Consider the following 21,028-nt stretch of genomic DNA (forward strand, 5'->3'; position numbering starts at 1 on the left):
ATGGTGGAAATACACGACTGGCAGCCATTTTAAGTCCTCAAATCATCCATTGAAACTGCACAAAAATCGTTTTTCAATAAACATCTTAGTTTTAAATGTAACCACTTTCCACCTTAATATTGAGTTACATAAACAAGTTAAACAGTTTACTTACAGACTTATCTTTTCCAAGGCTTGTAGGAGCTAACACAACTTGTCTACTTCTCAATTGTCTCATGAACTGAACTGACTCGCCAGACTAATGACGCGTAGTATTTTCATATCGCCACAAGGTGTCAGTAAGAGTCTACAATCAAATGGGCATAACATTGCCCATTTGGGATTCGTTCCCAGGGATTCGAATAAAGAACCGACTCTTTTTCTTTACTATAGTGGTCTCGATAACGGGTACCGGTTCTCAAAAAGGGATTCGAGTCCGAGGACTCGGTTCTTTTCTTATAGAACAACCGGGAAAACCGGGTTCGAGCAACATCCCTACGTGGCTCACCTTCTCCCCGTCATCCAACAAAAACTTGGTGAGTGTAGTTTTTTTCTGGCGTTTCAGAGTTGGCCGGGTCTGTAAATAAACTACATCTCCCAGAATCCTCTGCGCAGCGCGGGAACGGCAAGGTGGCGGCGTTGAACATCGTGAACAGCAAGTGAAGTGTGTTTGTACTCGTCGTAGATAAAAGGAATTGGTTTTTGGACACTAATTTTGTCCGTAACTAGTTGGGTTATGTTAACAAACAGATAAACAAGCCCAGACCAAAACATAACCTCTTTGGCTGAAGTAAGAGTCTAAGTTCTGCTAAGCGAAACGCGCCACTTTCGTTTTGAGCGTTTTCAAGGCAACACCGAGCTAGTCGGTCTTGTCTCACTGCATGGCGGGAAATCACCAAAAACATGGAAAATATGAGTAAAGTAGGATTGAATGGTATACCGGTACTAATATAGTACAGTGTTTCCCATAAACTGCCAAGATACCTGTGGCAGTGGGGGCGTGGCTATGGGCGTGGTCATCATGACATCATCGAGTAATTTGCATAATTTACTACAATGATATGATTTTCTCTAAAAAGGCTCAAAAACTGTATACTTACTAATTAATAATAACAGTTTTATTTTAAACGTCCATCCATCCATCCATTTTACAATATAATTACAACACTTTATGTACATATTTATATACAGATTTGAACAATAAGTTATTCACTGAAATATATTTATTAATTGTGGTTCTTACAAAAAATATATCTTGTAAAAATATAAAAGCTAAAATGTCTCTTAAAGCTCTGCCCCTTTAATTAGTGCATACTAAATAATTTAACTTTAGCCTACTACTACAAGCATATTATTTACCAGCAACATAAAGTGAAACAGAGGCAGAGGTGTCCTGCCACAGTCAGTAACAAATAAACAGAAAACAGTAGTGGTCAAATACAAATAAGGCAACAAGAGAAGTATCCTACACTTCTCTTTTGTAAAGTAAATGTGAACAGCCTATATGGGCATCTACATCAACTATATGATTTGCCTGAGAAGCTGGACAGGACAAAAAAATATATACATATATATATATTTTTTTTAATTTGTGGCGGACGTAATTCTTTCGTGGCGGGCCGCCACAAATAAATGAATGTGTGGGAAACACTGTAGTATTGTGGTACCTATCGAGCTGCGTTCGGGCGGAAGGCAGGAGACACCCTGGACAAGTCGCCCCGTCATAAACTGTCATCCAGAAAATATATTTAAAGCCAGCGAAGCCAAACATCAGTTTTTGAGGTATTTACATTATTAAAAATTAAATTGTTGGTTCACTTTTCTGAGAAACAACATTTTCCAGACTGATATAAAAAATGACCACTGTAGAGGACACTGCTTCCCATAATGTAATAGTTGAAGACACTTAACTGTACAATGTTGTTTTACACTTGAATGTTTACATTGTAGATGTTCCTGCACAATTATTTGCACTTACAAATACTTTTTTGCAGTAATAAATATGTTTAGAACATTTTAGCGTTATGTTTGTGTTCAATGACAGTAGGCTTGTTTATCATAAACATTCCTGACACTTTGTTTTTACCAAACTTTATACCACAATAATATCTTACCCTGGCCTTAAAACCGTGATATCGTACCGTGAGATTTTGTTACTGTTACATCCCTGCTATTGTTAGTTAATGACACTAACACAGACACTCGTAAACATTAGGGCTGCAACTAACAACTAATTTGATAATCGATTAATCTGCCGATTATTACTTCGATTAATAATCGGATAAAAGAGACAAACTACATTTCTATCCTTTCCAGTATTTTATTGAAAAAAAACCCAGCATACTGGCACCATACTTATTTTGATTATTGTTTCTCAGCTGTTTGTAAATGTTGCAGTTCATAAATAAAGGTTTATTTAAAAATGCGCATAGCATAGATCCAACAAATCAATGACTAAATTAATCGCCAACAAATTAATCGCCAATACATACAAGTCGTTAATGCTACGACGCTAGCTTGATTACATTGCAGTGTTTCCCATAAACTGCCAAGATACCTGTGGCGATGGGGGCGTGGCTATGGGCGTGGTCACCATGACATCATCGAGTAATTTGCATAATTTATTACAATGATATGATTTTCTCTAAAAAGGCTAAAAAAATGTATACTTACTAATTAATTAACAGTTTTATTTTAAACGTCCATCCATCCATCCATTTTACAATATAATTACAACACTTTATGTACATATTTATATACAGATTTGAACAATAAGTTATTCACTGAAATATATTTATTAATTGTGGTTCTTACAAAAAATATATCTTGTAAAAATATAAAAGCTAAAATGTCTCTTAAAGCTCTGCCCCTTTAATTAGTGCATACTAAATAATTTAACTTTAGCCTACTACTACAAGCATATTATTTACCAGCAACATAAAGTGAAACAGAGGCAGAGGTGTCCTGCCACAGTCAGTAACAAATAAACAGAACACAGTAGTGGTGGTAGATAGACACAAAGCTTCATCAAACATCTGATCCACTGAACAAAGAGCTCCAAAAATCTTGATCCTACACTTCTCGTTTGTAAAGTAAATGTGAACAGCTGATATGGGCATCTACATCAACTATATGATTTGCCTGAGAAGCTGGACAGGACACACAAAAAAAGTATAAATAAAAAAAAAAAAAATTTTGTTGTTTTTTTTTGTTGCGGCCTTAATTATTTTGTGGCGAGCCACCACAAATAAATGAATGTGTGGGAAACACTGCATTACGATAGCACGTACAAATATGCATGAAAACAGTCCTTCAGACATCACACTTGAGACGGTTTAGTCAGTATGAATTGTTTTAGTTACATTGTAAAACCCTACTAATGTTGCTTGGATTGATGAATAAAGAATCCCTTCGAGCAGAAACATTATAGTCGAATCGTAGACTAAACGGGATATACTTCTGGTTTGAGGCGTGAAACAGGAAGCACAAACCCCAAAGCCAGTGAAGTTGTCACGTTGTGTAAATGGTAAATAAAAACAGAATACAATGATTTGCAAATCCTTTTCAACTTATATTCAATTGAATAGACTGCAAAGACAAGATACTTAACGTTCGAACTGGAAAACTTTATTTTTTGCAAATATTAGCTCATTTGGAATTTGATGCCTGCAACGTGTTTCAAAAAAGCTGGCACAAGTGGCAAAAGACTGAGAAAGTTGAGGAATGCTCATCAAACACTTATTTGGAACATCCCACAGGTGAACAGGCTAATTGGGAACAGGTGGGTGCCATGATTGGGTATAAAAGCAGCTTCCATGAAATGCTCAGTCATTTATTATGAATTGATTAACGTGGACCCCGACTTAAACAAGTTGAAAAACTTATCCGGGTGTTACCATTTAGTGGTCAATTGTACGGAATATGTACTGTACTGTGCAATCTACTAATAAAAGTCTCAATCAATCAAGAAATTCACAAACAAGGATGGGGCGAGGGTCACCACTTTGTCAACAAATGCGTGACAACATTGTCCAACAGTTTAAGAACAACATTTCTCAAGCAGCTATTGCAAGGAATTTAGGGATTTCACAAACTACGCTCCGTAATATCATCAAAGGGTTCAGAGAATGTGGAGAAATCACTGCACGTAACATTGAATGCCTGTGACCTTCCATCCCTCAGGCTGTAGTTTCTCAGTTGGAACATTACATATCTTGTCTTTGTAGTCTATTCAATTGAATAAAAGTTTAAAAGGATTTGCAAATCATTTTAGTTTGTTTTTTATTTACGAATTACACAACATGCCAACTTCACTGGTTTTGGGTTTTGTAGATCTCAGAGGCACACTTGCCAACCCTCCCGGATTTTCCGGGAGACTCCCGGAATTCAGCGCCTATGCCGAAAACCTCCCGGAAGAAATTTTCTCCCGGAATTCAGCCGGAGCTGGAGGCCACGCCCCCTCCAGCTCCATGTGGACCTGAGTGGGGACAGCGGCGACAGTCTGTTTTCACATCCGCTTTCCCACGATATAAACAGCGTGCCTGCCCAATCACGTTATAACTGTAGAATGATCGAGGGCGAGTTCTTGGTTTCGTATGTGGGTTTATTGTTAGGCAGTTTCATTAACGTCCTCCCAGCGCGGTAACAACACACAACAACAGCGGTCACGTTTTCATCTACCGTAAAGCAGTTCGTCTGCCGTAAACAGCAATGTTGTGACACTCTTAAACAGGACAATACTGCCATCTACTGGATAGCCTCCGGAACACTGAAATTCAAGTATTTATTTTATTTATATGTATAATAAAATAAATATATGTATATATATATACCGTATATTACCAAATAGTAGCCCAGGCGTTTATTTCACAAAATCGATTTTGGAGACAGGCGTTTAAAAGAAGCAGGCGGTTATTTGCACAAGGCTTTTATTTATTTTTGCACCAGCCTGCACCAGGCCATTATTTGGTTACAACGGTTACTGTCCAGTATTTTTTTTTCGTACAAAAAACTTTAAATGTAAAAGCTATTGTAAACATACAAACAAAAAAACAATAGACCAACATGAGGTAGGTTACCAAAAGACAAGAGATCAACAAGGCCTCAACATGGCAGGAGTGCAACAATTGTCAAATAGAATACCAATACTAGAAATAAATAAACTTTTTAAATAAAGCAGCCTACCGGGAAAAATAAAATGATGGTACCAAGTACTCAAGTATAAAACCCACCATCAAAACAGAACAATAATACTGTCACTTAAATAAAATAAAGGCTACAGTACTCCAAGTTTTAAATAAAGCAGCATATAGGAAAAATCAAATGATGGTACCAAGTACTCTATAAAACCATCAAAACAATAATACTGCAGCAAACGCAACCCCAGTAGCATTTTAATCTAAATGATGCAAATAACAGCCCATGGGTGGCTATTTGGACATAGGCGGTTAATTCACAAAATGGGGTCAGACCCCGGGCGGCTATTAGGACATGGGCGGTTATTTGCCCAAGGGCGTTTATTTGGTAATATACGGTATGTATATATATATATATATATATATAGCTAGAATTCACTGAAAGTCAAGTATTTCATATATATATATATATTTATATAAATATATATATATATATGTATGTATGTATGTGTATGAAATATATATGAAATACTCAAGTTGGTGAATTCTACCTGTAAATATACTCCTTCCCTCTTAACCACGGCCCCAACCACACCCCCGCCCCACCCCCGACCACGCCCCCAACCACCCCCCACCTCCCGGAATCGGAGGTCTCAAGGTTGGCAAGTATGCTCAGAGGCCACCACTAATACATGTTGTCCTCCTGATTGAGTACATGTGGATGAGTAGAAGAGAACAGCGCAGCCATCATGTGGACAAACTGTGGTTCCTGGTTATGCCGCATGAAAAACACCTCAACACCAAAGTAGAATTCAGAGTGTGAGTGAAAGTTTGCAGCCATGGCAATAGAGACGTGAGAGAGCTAGAGAATGGATGCTGTTGGGGGTTTGGGGGAGGACAGTTTGATGAACCCAGCTTTTGAATGTTGAAAGCACACCGCAGGGGGGTTATTCAGTTTGTCTGCAGTCTCTGATCAGAGCAGATTGAGCGTAGCAGGTAGAAGCTGCCTCATGCATTCACCTTTGAGTACGCCTGACATTCCTTATTCCGCACACCATGGGAGAAATCTGGGAATCATAGCCAATACATATTTGGCCGCATTACTGTGCCGTGTGATGAATGCTTGTGTTTTCTCTCTCCTCTCTGACCAGGCCAATGAGAACAGCCTGCTGAGTGCACAGCTGAAAGGATTTCCCCTCTTCCTGCACTCCAACTTGGGTCTGAAGGACTGCACCGTCAACCCCAAGTCCCCCCTGCTCTTTATTACCCGGTCGGGGCAGCCGCTGCCGGGTCCTCTCCCCGGAGACGACTGGACCGTCTTCCAATCCAACCACTCCACGTACGAGCCGGTGTTGTTGGCCAAGACCCAGTCAGCCGAGAGCATTCCGTCCATGGGACAGAACGCCGCTCTGCTCCCGTCGGTGGTGCAGGACTTGGGGCTGCATGATGGCATCCAGAGGGTCCTGTTTGGGAATAACTTGGTGTTCTGGCTGCACAAGCTGGTGTTTGTGGACGCTGTGGCCTTCCTCACCGGGAAGAGGCTGTCCTTGTCCCTGGAGCGCTACATTCTGGTGGATGTGGATGACATCTTTGTGGGCAAGGAGGGCACGCGCATGAAGGTGCCTGATGTAAAGGTGAGTCTGCGCTAGGCTTGTCCCGATAACAATATTTTGGTACTGGTACCAAAATATTGATACTTTTCAAAACTTTTCTAAGCAAAGGGACATCAAAAAATTTCATTATTGGCTTTATTTTAACAAAAAATCTTAGGGTACTTTAAACATGTTTCTTATTGCAATTTTGGCCTTAAATAAAATAGTGAACATATTAGACAACTTTTTTTAGTAGTAAGTAAGCAAACAAAGGCTCTTAATTACAGATGTCCGATAATGGCTTTTTTGCTGATATCCGATATTGTCTTAATTACCGATTCCGATATCAACCGATACGATATATACAGTCGTGGAATGAACACATTATTATGCCTAATTTTGTTGTGATGCCCCGCTGGATGCATTAAACAATGTAACAAGGTTTTACAAAATAAATCAACTCAAGTTATGGAAAAAAGTGCCAACATGGCACTGCCATATTTATTATTGAAGTCACAAAGTGCATTATTTGTTTTAACATGCCTCAAAACAGCAGCTTGGAATTTGGGACAGGCTCTCCCTGAGAGAGCATGAGGAGGTTGAGGTGGGGAGTAGCAGGGGTGTATATTGTAACGTCCCGGAAGAGTTAGTGCTGCAAGGGGTTCTGGGTATTTGTTCTGTTGTGTTTATGTTGTGTTACGGTGCGGATGTTCTCCGGAAATGTGTTTGTCATTCTTGTTTGGTGTGGGTTCACAGTGTGGCGCATATTTGTAACAGTGTTAAAGTTGTTTATACGGCTACCCTCAGTGTGACCTGTATGGCTGTTGACCAAGTATGCATGGCATTCACTTGTGTGTGTGAAAAGCCGTAGATATTATGTGACTGGGCCGGCACGCAAAGGCAGTGCCTTTAAGGTTTATTGGCGCTCTGTACTTCTCCCTACGTCCGTGTACACAGCGGCCTTTTAAAAAGTCATACATTTTACTTTTTGAAACCGATACCGATAATTTTGAAACCGATACCGATAATTTCCGATATTACATTTTAAAGCATTTATCGGCCGATAATATCGGCAGTCCGATATTATCGAACATCTCTACTCTTAATTAGTCTGCTGACGTATGCAGTAACATATTGTGTCATTTATCATTCTATTATTTTGTCAAAATTATAAAGGACAAGCTGTAAAAATGGATTATTAATCTACTAGTTAATTTACTGTTAATATCTGCTTATTTTCCGTTTCAACATGTTCTATCTACACTTCTGTTAAAATGTAGTAATCACTTATATGTTGTTTGGATACTTTACATTAGTTTTGGATGATACCACAAATTTAGGTTTCGATCCGATACCAAGTCGTTACAGGATCATACATTGGTCATATTCAAAGTCCTCATGTGTCCAGGGACGTATTTCCTGAGTTTATAAACATAATATGAATTTGAAGAAAAGATAAAAGACGATAAAAAATATCGATGTAATCATAGTAGTATCGACTAGATACGCTATTGTACTTGGTATCAGTACAGTGGATGTCAGGTGTAGATCCACCCATGGCATTTGTTTACAGTCAGGCGCACTATATTTTATTGTATCGTCCTACGGTGTGTAGTGAAGCATGTTTAGCTATTCCTCGTCCTGCAGTGATAATGATACTTGTAAGAAACGTACTTTATTTGTCGCCATGGAGACCAGGATTAATGATTTAGAAGTAGCTAAAACACTGCTGACTGCGGATGGATGTTCGCTTCTAGCTACCGTATTTTTCGGAGTATAAGTCGCACCGGCCAAAAATGCACAATAAAGAAGAAAAAAACATATATAAGTCGCATTTTTTGGGGAAATGTATTTGATAAAAGCCAACACCAAGAATAGACATTTTGAAAGGCATTTTAAAGGCCTACTGAAAGCCACTACTAGCGACCACGCAGTCTGATAGTTTATATATCAATGATGACATCTTAACATTGCAACACATGCCAATACGGCCGGGTTAACTTATAAAGTGACATTTTACATTTCCCGCTAAACTTCCGGTTGAAAACGTCTATACATGATGACGTATGCGCGTGACGTCAATCGTTGAAACGGAAGTATTCGTACCCAATGTGTCACCATACAAACTGCTCTGTTTTCATCGAACAATTCCACAGTATTCTGGACATCTGTGTTGGTGAATCGTTTGCAATTTGTTTAATGAACAATGAAGACTGCAAAGAAGAAAGTTGTAGGTAGGATCGGTGTATTAGCGGCTGGCTGCAGCAACACAAGCAGGAGGACTTTGACTTGGTTAGCAGACGCACTAGCCAACGCTAGCCGCCGACCGCACGGATGATCGGGTGAAGTCCTTTGTCGCTCCGTCGATCGCTGGAACGCAGGTGAGCACGGGTGTTGATGAGCAGATGAGGGCTGGCTGGCGTAGGTGGAGCGCTAATGTTTTTATCATAGCTCTGTGAGGTCCCGTTGCTAAGTTAACTTCAATGGCGTCGTTAGCAACAGCATTTTTAAGCTTCGCCAGGCTGGAAAGCATTAACCGTGTAGTTACATGTCCATGGTTTAATAGTATTGTTGATCTTCTGTCTATCCTTCCAGTCAGGGGTTTATTTATTTTGTTTCTATCTGCAGTTAAGCCCGATGCTATCACGTTAGCTCCGTAGCTAAAGTGTTTCGCCGATGTATTGTCGTGGAGATAAAAGTCACTGTGAATGTCCATTTCACGTCCTCGACTCTCATTTTCAAGAGGATATAGTATCCCAGGTGGTTTCAAATACAAATCCGTGATCCACAATAGAAAAAGGAGAGAGTGTGGAATCCAATGAGCCAGCTTGTACCTAAGTTACGGTCAGAGTGAAAAAAGATGCGTCCTGCACTGCACTCTAGTACTTCACTCTCACGTTCCTCATCCACGAATCTTTCATCCTGGCTCAAATTAATGGGGTAATCGTCGCTTTCACGGTCCGAATCGCTCTCGCTGCTGGTGTAAACAATGGTAGAATGTGAGGAGCCTTTCAACCTGCGACGTCACGCTACTTCCAGTACAGGCAAGGCTTTTTTATCAGCGACCAAAACTTTATCGTGGTTGTTCTCTACTAAATCCTTTCAGCAAAAATATGGCAATATCGCAAAATGATCAAGTATGACACATAGAATGGATCTGCTATCCCCGTTTAAAAAAAAAAAATTCATTTCAGTAGGCCTTTAAAATGTCTAAAGAATAGTGAACAACAGGCTGAATAAGTGTACGTTATATGAGGCATAAATAACAAACTGCTATGTTAACGTAACATATTATGGTAAGAGTCATTCAAATAACTATAACATATAGAACATGCTATACGTTTACCAAACAATTTGTCACTCCTAATCGCTAAATCCCATGAAATCTTATACGTCTAGTCTCTTACGTGAATGACATCAATAATATCAGTGTTTCCCACACATTCATTTATTTGTGGCGGCCAGCCACGAAAGAATTACGTCCGCCACAAATAGATTTTTTTAAATTTATTTTTAAATTTTTTTTATTTTTTATTTTTATTTTTTATTTTTTGTCCTGTCCAGCTTCTCAGGCAAATCATATAGTTGATGTAGATGCCCATATAGGCTGTTCAGATTTACTTTACAAAAGAGAAGTGTAGGATTCTTCTCTTGTTGCCTTATTTGTATTTGACCACTACTGTTTTCTGTTTATTTGTTACTGACTGTGGCAGGACACCTCTGCCTCTGTTTCACTTTATGTTGCTGGTAAATAATATGCTTGTAGTAGTAAGCTAAAGTTACATTATTTAGTATGCACTAATTAAAGGGGCAGAGCTTTAAGAGACATTTTAGCTTTTATATTTTTATAAGAAATATTTTTTGTAAGAACCACAATTAATAAATATATTTCAGTGAATAACTTATTGTTCAAATCTGTATATAAATATGTACATAAAGTGTTGTAATTATATTGTAAAATGGATGGATGGATGGACGTTTAAAACAAAACTGTTATTATTAATTAGTAAGTATACATTTTTTGAGCCTTTTTAGAGAAAATCATATCATTGTAGTCAATTATGCAAATTACTCGATGGTGTCATGGTGACCACGCCCATAGCCACGCCCCCACCGCCACAGGTATCTTGGCAGTTTATGGGAAACACTGAATATTATTTGATATTTTACGGTAATGTGTTAATAATTTCACACATATGTCGCTCCTGAGTATAAGTCGGCCAAACTATGAAAAAAACTGCGACTTATAGTCCGAAAAATACAGTATAGTCCGAAAATACTGTATTGTTCTAAAACTGTCAAAATACTCACGACAAATAAATTGAAAAGTACATTTCAGCGTTTTGGCTGATCTCACTCATGGTTGATGGGTGTCACAATCGGCAGCATGAATCCCTGATGGAAACATCACAACTTTCAAGTATATCAACCAGGACTTCTGTTTGCTGAAATGGAAAAAAGACCTCAGCGTGGCATCATGTGGCAGTCGTACAAAAACCTTCTCTACGTTTCCTTTTGAATGATTTTGTCCCCGTAGGCTGCTCAAAGCTGACAGGCCCCAGCGCTCGCACTGTCACAGAAGCGCCGCGGCGATGAATATTTCAGGGTTCCTGAGACGTCGAAAGAATGTCGAAACGCTCCTTACTCTTGTCCCCCTCACGGTGGAACAGAGACCCCGCACAAGTCGAGACAGAGGATGTAGCAAAAGTTATGGAGGATGCATGGAGGCCTCCACAGCGAGCTTTTAGGGAGGCCTCACACCCTGGCGAGATGGTGGAATGTGCGTGTGCGTGTCGGGAGTCTCAACCAGCAAGCACATCAAATGAAACAAACAACCAAAATCAGAGGACGGCTAAATATCAAACAGAATGGCGGAGAGAAGTGAGGCAACAGGGAGTGCAATGGTGATGTTTACTGAAAGCAGGATGAAATATGCATGCGTGTGTGTGTGTGTGTGTGTGTGTGTGTGTGTGTGTGTGTGTGTGTGTGTGTGTGTGTGTGTGTGTGTGTGTGTGTGTGTGTGTGTGTGTGTGTGTGTGTGTGTGTGTGTGTGTGTGTGTGTGTGTGTGTGTGTGTGTGTGTGTGTGTGTGTGTGTGTGTGTGTGTGTGTGTGTGTGTGTGTGTGTGTCGTCTTCATGCTCCTCATTAATGCAGAAGTGTGAGCACAAGGTGTGCTGCCTCGCACTCCTTCTCACCCCCCCGTGTGTCTTTGTGTTTGTTCAGGCCCTGCTGGAGACGCAGAGGGAGATGCGCACCCATGTTCCCAACTTCACCTTCAATCTGGGCTTCTCAGGGAAATTCTTCCACGCCGGTAGGCGCCCCTTGTGACCACTGTGTGCACTGCACTGAATAAGATATAATAAGATAACACATCAAGTTTGGGCTCATAATATTTTTATTCCTCTTTGTCGCCTTTTGTGCCCTGAGCTCATGCCTTACCCACTCTTATCTCTCTACTGCCTCACTAATATTTGATCTCCACTCTTCTGACTCATTTAACTTTAATTCCCTTTTTTAAATCACTCACCCTTTTTCACCTTCCTCTTTTTTTTTTTCTTCATTTATTTGATTTCCTCACCTCACTTACACCGTCTTGTCCTCCGACACACTTGATATCCAGGATCGGATGAGGAGGACCTGGGTGACGACCTGCTGCTTTCCTATGTCAAGGAGTTCTGGTGGTTCCCCCACATGTGGAGCCACATGCAGCCCCATCTTTTCCACAACCAGTCTGTGCTAGCCGAGCAAATGCTGCTCAACAAGAAATTTGCGATGGTGAGTCATAGCTGTAACAAGGGGGTGGTAAATGTCAGGTTCAAACACTGGTGACATCTATTAAACAAGACAAGAAGCAAGTAATTAAACAGAGACAGAATTAAATTTGGCTCAATGAGGAGAAAAATCTGGGCTGTACTCTTGTACAGTCTCCACCACGCTCTGACGAAAGATTGTACGCCTCCTCTTTTATTTGGACTTTCCCTGATTACTGTTTCTAAGGGAAGGGGGTCGTAAACAGCCATCGCCTTTGGTTACAAAACAGTGATAAATGATAAATGGGTTATACTTGTATAGCGCTTTTCTACTTTCAAGGTACTCAAAGCACTTTGACACTATTTCCACATTCACCCATTCACACACACTGATGGCGGGAGCTGCCATGCAAGGCGCTAACCAGCAGCCATCAGGAGCAAGGGTGAAGTGTCTTGCCCAAGGACACAACGGACGTGACTAGGATGGTAGAAGGTGGGGATTGAACCCCAGTAACCAGCAACCCTCCGATTGCTGGCACGGCCACTCTACCAACTTCGCCACGCCGCCAGTTCAAAGAAAAGGTCGTAAAACAGTTCAAAGAAAAGGTGCCGTGGAGGGAGGTCAGGCCTTGCCTCCTCTCCGCTTTGTAGATCTCGGGTCAAGACCAAATCTTCCTGTGGATTACAATGTGGAGCCACAACCAGTCTGTGCTAGCCGAGCAAATGCTGCTCAACAAGAAATTTGCGATGGTGAGTCATAGCTGTAACAAGGGGGTGGTAAATGTCAGGTTCAAACACTGGTGACAAGAAGCAAGGAATTAAACAGACAGAATTAAATTTGGCTCAATAAGGAGAAAAATCTGGGCTGTACTTTTTGTACAGTCTTCCACCACGCTCTGACGAAAGATTGTACGCCTCTTCTTTTATTTGGACTTTCCCTGATTACATGGCAACAGCTGTTTCTAAGGGAAGGGGGTCGTAAACAGCCATCGCCTTTGGTTACAAAACAGTTCAAAGAAAAGGTCGTAAAACAGTTCAAAGAAAAGGTGCCGTGGAGGGAGGTCAGGCCTTGCCTCCTCTCCGCTTTGTAGATCTCGGGTCAAGACCAAATCTCCCTGTGGATTACAATAGAAGAAAGAAACCGATGCCTTCATGTCGCTTCCCATCGTACACAGTGGAGTTTTACAAGCCTTTTGCTTGGTAGGATCAAAGACAGCTTTTGTCCTCTCGCCGGGCGAGCTGAACTCAATGTAACACAAAGTTTTGTGATAACTTAGATACAATTATTCTGAGAGTAAACAACAGCATGGAGAATGAATGTTTCTAACATTCCTTATCTCTGTCTGACCGACACAGTTGCCACAACCATCACATGCAGTTTAGCTTCTCATCTGACATGGTCAAACTGTCATGGAAGCATATTTTTGCTGTTTTCCCACACCAAGAAAGAAGTATCTCAAGCACCTTTCGGTATGGTGCAGCTATCCATTATTTTAGTAATGGAGTACCGTATTTTCCGGACCATGGGTCGCACCGGATTAAAAGGCGCACTGCCGATGAGCGGGTCTACTCAGGTCTATTTTAATACAAAAGGCGCACCGGATTATAGGGCGCATTAAAAGGGTCATATTATTTAATATTATTAACACTTCCTTGTGGTCTACATAACATGTAATGGTGGTTCTTTGGTCAAAAAGTTACATAGATTACGTTTTACCGATTTGACAGTCGCTTCAGGATGCGCCGTTTTGTGGGCAGTCTTATTTACGTGGCTCACCTTCGGCAGCGTCTTTTCTCCGTCATTTTTCTTGTAGCGGTGTAGCGTGCAAGGACGGGAGTGGAAGAAGTGTCAAAAGATGGAGCTAACTGTTTTAATGACATTCAGACTGTGCTTAAGTCAATAACGGAGCAGCATCTCCTCAGCCGTGGCTCACTAGTGCAACAACAAGGCCGGAAAACACACACAAACCGCAAAATGAGCTAACGTTACGCTAAAAGCGAATTAGCCTTCACCTCAAGCCAGGACTGTGAGCGAGCTGAGCTGCAGTTTATATTTCTAGAAGGTCAACGGGCTCGTAGTGATGTTACTAGTAGTTGACTGGGAGGTGTTTATCATTTGGGGAGAGTCCGCAGCCTGATGATTACCTGCTAAACGCTAAGCACTGACTACATGCGCTCTGACTACGCACTGCTCATTGGCTGTTAGCGCCCTGCGTGTAACCAATCAGATGGTTGTGTGGGTGGGACAATGCTGGGTGCTGTGTAGAGGACTGACAGAGACAGGCAGAAGGAAGCGGAGCAGCTTGTTAAGACTTTAGCTTAGCTTAATATGTTCGTGTGGAAACTCGTTCGGTACACCTCCGAACCGAACCGAAACCCCCGTACCGAAACGGTTCGATACAAATGCACATACTGTTACACCCCTAAGAAATACAATTCAGTGTTTCCCATAAACTGCCAAGATACCTGTGGCGGTGGGGGCGTGGCTATGGGCGTGGTCACCATGACATCATCGAGTAATTTGCATAATTTACTACAATGATATGATTTTCTCTAAAAAGGCTCAAAAAATGTATACTTATTAATTAATAATAACAGTTTTGTTTTAAACGTCCATCCATCCATCCATTTTACAATATAATTACAACACTTTATGTACATATTTATATACAGATTTGAACAATAAGTTATTCACTGAAATATATTTATTAATTGTGGTTCTTACAAAAAATATATCTTATAAAATATAAAAGCTAAAATGTCTCTTAAAGCTCTGCCCCTTTAATTAGTGCATACTAAATAATTTAACTTTAGCCTACTACTACAAGCATATTATTTACCAGCAACATAAAGTGAAACAGAGGCAGAGGTGTCCTGCCACAGTCAGTAACAAATAAACAGAAAACAGTAGTGGTCAAATACAAATAAAGCAACAAGAGAAGTATCCTACACTTCTCTTTTGTAAAGTAAATGTGAACAGCCTATATGGGCATCTACATCAACTATATGATTTACCTGAGAAGCTGGAAAGGACAAAAAAAATAAAAATTAAAAATAAATAAATATTTTTTATTTATTTGTGGCGGACGTAATTCTTTCGTGGCGGGCCGCCACAAATACATGAATGTGTGGGAAACACTGGAATTTCAAATCGTGGCAAGTGGCAAATTTGCCGTGTGAATAAAATGACTGGTATTCACTGCTGTCAATCACGGAGGTTTCACGCAAAGGACACAAAAGAGATATTCGAGATGGAAAGGATTTAAAAAGGAATGCTCTGGTAAGTGAAGTGTCCACTGCTCTTGAAACATAACGTTATACTGTAGCTGCCTGCGTGTGTGTTAGTGGTGCACATCTTGCATGCTGGAACCAGAAAGAGAGTGGGATATAATGCTTGCAGCTCCTTCCCTCTAGGCAGCCACCTATCTGTGACAAACAGCAGCTTTAAATGAGACTAAAATAGCGAAAGCTATCCAAAAAACCGACACATTTAAAAATTTGAATTTGAAACCATGCACACAAACTACGTCATTTCTGATCTCACATGCATCTTAATGTCAACGAATGCAATCCTAACCAGTGAAACAGAAGTATTGGTACCCCATTGAAGCCAATACAAAATAGCTCTGTTTTCATCTCATAATTCCACAGTATTCTGGACATCTGTGTTGGTGAATCTTTTGCAATTTGTTTAATGAACAATGGAGACTGCAAAGAAGAAAGTTGTAGGTGGGATCGGTGTATTAGCGGCTGGCTGTAGCAACACAACCAGGAGGACTTACTTGGATAGCAGACGCGCTAGCCGACGCTAGCCACCGACTGCACGGATGATCGTGGTGAAGTCCTTTGTCCATCCGTCGATCGCTAGAACGCAGGTGAGCACGGGTGTTGATGAGCAGATGAGGGCTGGCTGGCGTAGGTGGAGCGCTAATGTTTTTATCATAGCTCTGTGAGGTCCCGTTATACTAAGTTGGCTTCAATGGCGTCATTAGCAACAGCATTTTTAAGCTTCGCCAGGCTGGAAAGCATTAACCGTGTATTTACATGTCCATGGTTTAATAGTATTGTTGATCTTCTGTCTATCCTTCCAGTCAGGGGTTTATGTATTTTGTTTCTATCTGCAGTTAAGCCAGATGCTATCACGTTAGCTCCGTAGCTAAAGTGTTTCGCCGATGTATTGTCGTGGAGATAAAAGTCACTGTGAATGTCCATTTCGCGTTCTCGACTCTCATTTTCAAGAGGATATAGTATCCCAGGTGGTTTAAAATACAAATCCGTGATCCACAATAGAAAAAGGAGAGGGTGTGGAATCCAATGAGCCAGCTTGTACCTAAGTTACGGTCAGAGTGAAAAAAGATATGTCTTGCACTGCATTCTAGTCCGTCACTCTCACGTTCCTCATCCACAAATCTTTCATCCTCGCTCAAATTAATGGGGTAATCGTCACTTTGTCGGTCCGAATCGCTCTAGCTGCATTAGAAAACAATAGGAAAATATGAGGAGGTGAACAACTGACTACGTCACGCTACTCCCGGTAGGGGCAAGGCTTTTTTTTTATCAGAGACCAAAAGTTGCGAACTTTATCGTCGATTTTCTCTTCTAAATCCTTTCAGCAAAAATATGGCAATATCGCGAAATGATCAAGTATGACAAATAGAATGGATCTGCTATCCCCGTTTAAATTAAAAAATTTCATTTCAGTAGGCCTTTAAAATGAAAACTTAAATTGGTACTCAAATCTCAAATGGAGTGAATTATATTTACATAGCACTTTTCTCGAGTGCGTCAAAGCGCTTTACATAGCGAAACCCATTATCTAAGTTACATTTAAACCAGTGCAGGTGGCACTGGGAGCAGGTGGGTAGAGTATCTTGCCCAAGGACACAACGGCAGTGACTCGGATGGCGGGAGCGGGGATCGAACCTGGAACCCTCAAGTTGCTGGCATGGTCGCTATACCAACTGAGCCACGCCGTCCCTGAATGGTACTTGAAAATGTGTAATGCAAGAGAGCACTACATGTAGACTGCAGTCTCTCCATTGAAGTTCCCCTGTAGTTGAACTAGCACACTAGTGTGGAAGTGTGCAATAGACCTCCGTTTATTTTTAGTTCCAATGGCGAGAAAGTAAACAGTCTGAGGTAGGCAGGAAATGCCACAAAATATGTTCTAAAAAATATATGTTTTTGGTGTGTGGGGAGGCCCCCTCGGTGGTTTGATCTCTGGGGTGAAGCTGTGCTTTAAAAACGACTTAATCTACAAAACCTAAAAGCAGTGAAGTTGGCACGTTGTGTAGATCGTAAATAAAAGCAGAATACAAGGATTCTCTTCAACTGAATAGACTGCAAAGACAAGATACTGGAAAACTTTATTTTTTGCAAATATTAGCTCATTTGGAATTTGATGCCTGCAACATGTTTCCAAAAAAGCTGGCACAAGTGGCAAAAAAGACTGAGAAAGTTGAGGAATGCTCATCAAATGCTTATTTGGAACATCCCACAGGTGAACAGGCTAATTGGGAACAGGTGGGTGCCATGATTGGCTATAAAAGCGGCTTTCATAAAATGCTCAGTCATTCACAAACAAGGATGGGACAAGGGTAGGAATGATACTCGAAACCGGTTTTCCCGGTTGTTCGATAAGAAAAGAACCGAGTCCTCGGACTCAGATCCCTTTTTGAGAACCGGTACCCGTTATCAAGACCACTATAGTAAAGAAAAAGAGTTGGTTCTTCATTCGAATCCCTGGGAATGAATTCCGTCCCGACCAGAAATGCTCCGTGTGACATCACAAGAAATGACGTCACGTAGCTCAGTCATTAGGCGCAGATAGCGAAAGCAGGAAAAACATGGACCGGAAAAAGCGCTCCAAGGTGTAATAAAGTTGAAAACAAAAGTTATAATCCAATGAATAACTTTACTGAGAGATTTGAGCAGACTACAAACACATGACGACCAAGCGGGAACATAGCAACCAGGCTAGCAACGCACCTCCTTTACGGCAGCTGTCGCAACCTTCTTCAAGCAACCGCAGCACATACATATATATACAACACTGCAGCACATACATATATATACAACACTGCAGCACATACATATATATACAACACTGCAGCACATACATATATATACAACACTGCAGCACATACATATATATATACAACACTGCAGCACATACATATATATACAACACTGCAGCACATACATATATATACAACACTGCAGCACATACATATATATACAACACTGCAGCACATACATATATATACAACACATCTCCCTTTTTGAACTTTTGTTTTTCTCTCCTTGTAAACGTTACAAAATCACACTGTAGATGTGTTGTCTGTCTAATTATAAATAATGCAGACGAGGCATGTTGGCTGACTTCTTGATGTTTACTTTCACAGCGTGCTCGTAACCTCATTCTTAGCTGCCCGGTGGCGACATGCAACAACACTTTTCGGGGCTACCGCGCATGCTCGTCACTCCCGTTGCATGCTGGGTAGTGTAGTTGTTATATTCCCTAGTCTAGCTCATAACATCACATCTTTCCCCCTATAAAGAAATAATGTTAACTCAATAAAGTGTATTTCTTTTTTTAGCTTTAACTTTTCATTTGTTAGCATTGTATCCACATTTGCAAACAACTTTTCTCTTCATAGAATTTTCTTTCAACAAAGAAATAAAGTGCAAAAATGTCAAAGCATCATAACAAACAGTTATGTTCCAATAGCAGCAGAAGTGCACTTTTTGGAGAGCTGTATTATTTCCAGTTTTGTGCCCAAGGGACTGATTTTATTTAACACTATATTATTATTTATACACCTATAGTGATCACAGAGACAGCTTGTTTTTGTGTTACTGTATATATTTGTTTCTCTGAAAAATCCCACTTAATATACTTTGGGTAACAACAGTCAATATTTATTTATTTTATTTTATTTGTTTAGGGGGGTAACAGTCAATATTTATTTATTTATTAGATTTAATTTTTTTCTTATATGATAAAAGTGAGCTTTTGTTAAACCAAATATTGTGTGTTTTTTTCCATATACAACAACCTATCTGGACTCCATAAGAGAATCGATAAGGAATCGGTTCGATAAGAGGATTCGATAATAGGCTCGAACTCGATAATTTCTTACCAAACATCATCCCTAGACAAGGGTCACCACACAAATGTGTGAGCAAATTGTCCAACAGTTTAAGAACAACATTTCTCAAGCAGCTATTGCAAGGAATTCAGGGATTTCACCATCGACGCTCCGTAATATCATCAAAAGGTTCAGAGAATCTGGAGAAATCACCGCAAGGCCGAGAAAACCGACATTGAATGCCCGTGACCTTCGATCCCTCAGGCGGCACCGCATCAAAAAGCGACATCAGTGTGTAAAGGATATCACCACATGGGCTCAGGAACACTTCAGAAAACCACTGTCAGTAACTACAATTGTAAAACTAAGTGATCTGGACCATAATACTTGTACTGGGGTGTTGAAATAACAGAGAATTGCAACTTCAGTGTTAGTAGGAAGAGGACAAGCAGACAAAACCTGCCTTTTCTCTGGTAGAATAACTAGATGTCTTCTATTTTCGGCCTTAACTGAGTCATGTTCTTCTTAATTGCGGAACTCATTGGCGGGATTTGCAATGCGTCAGGCTTTGAATGACGTCCGCCTATTTGCGGTGCTGACGTGGCTATCACCATCCTACACACACCGTGACGCGGACTCAAGCCAGCTTTGACTTTTATTGGGAGCTCCTCTGTAAGCTCACTGTGGTGGAAATGTGGGGAACATTATTACAGGTTGTGGCATGCAGCGTGTTAATAAAACTGACCTTTTATTCATATCTGCCCTCATTTGCCTCTCCACCGCCAGGAGCACGGCATCCCCACCAACATGGGCTACGCGGTCTCGCCCCACCATTCGGGCGTCTACCCCGTCCACATGCAGCTCTATGACGCCTGGAAGAAGGTGTGGAGCATCAAGGTGACCAGCACCGAGGAATATCCACATCTAAAGCCGGCCCGGTTTCGACGAGGTTTCATCCACAGCGGCATCAGCGTAAGCACCACCCTTTTTTTCTCCAACGAGGCGTCTATGAATCCTCGTTAACTTGCTACCTCTGGCGCCACACCATCTATCAACATTCTCCTCCACACTTTACATGCGCTGTCCTTAATGATCTCCTTCTCGGCCATTTTTTTCTTTTATTATTTTCTTTTATTATTTATTATTATTTTATTATGTGGGCTCTGTACCGAGGATGTCGTTGTGGCTTGTACAGCCCTTTGAGACACTTGTGATTTAGGGCTATATAAATAAACATTGATTGATTGATTGATTGATTAACTTCCCTCTCGGCCAGAACTACATCTATGTTCTTTTTCAGAGAACGAGATGTCAGGCTTCTTGTGGCGCCATATCAGACTTTCCAAAACCTTCAGTGTCCAGATGGCCGACATTTCACTAACAAGTTCTCTCCATTAGGGATGTCCGATAACATCGGACTGCCGATGTTATCGGCCGATAAATGCTTTAAATTGTAATATCGGAAATTATCGGTATCTGTT

At 40.8% G+C, this 21,028-nt stretch overlaps 1 protein-coding gene across 1 annotated transcript in view; it reads left to right on the forward strand.

Annotated features, from left to right (window-relative positions):
* Positions 1-21,028, forward strand: part of LOC133649133 (bifunctional heparan sulfate N-deacetylase/N-sulfotransferase 1-like) — a 186,422-nt gene that overhangs the window by 135,413 nt on the left and 29,981 nt on the right. Inside the window, exons 3-6 of the mRNA XM_062045940.1 lie at positions 6,266-6,748; positions 11,930-12,017; positions 12,327-12,481; positions 20,334-20,519. Coding sequence (XP_061901924.1) covers positions 6,266-6,748; positions 11,930-12,017; positions 12,327-12,481; positions 20,334-20,519 — 912 coding nt within the window. The remainder of the gene's footprint in view (positions 1-6,265; positions 6,749-11,929; positions 12,018-12,326; positions 12,482-20,333; positions 20,520-21,028) is intronic.

Source organism: Entelurus aequoreus, linkage group LG04 (assembly GCF_033978785.1).
Source record: "Entelurus aequoreus isolate RoL-2023_Sb linkage group LG04, RoL_Eaeq_v1.1, whole genome shotgun sequence".
NCBI lineage: Eukaryota > Metazoa > Chordata > Actinopteri > Syngnathiformes > Syngnathidae > Entelurus > Entelurus aequoreus.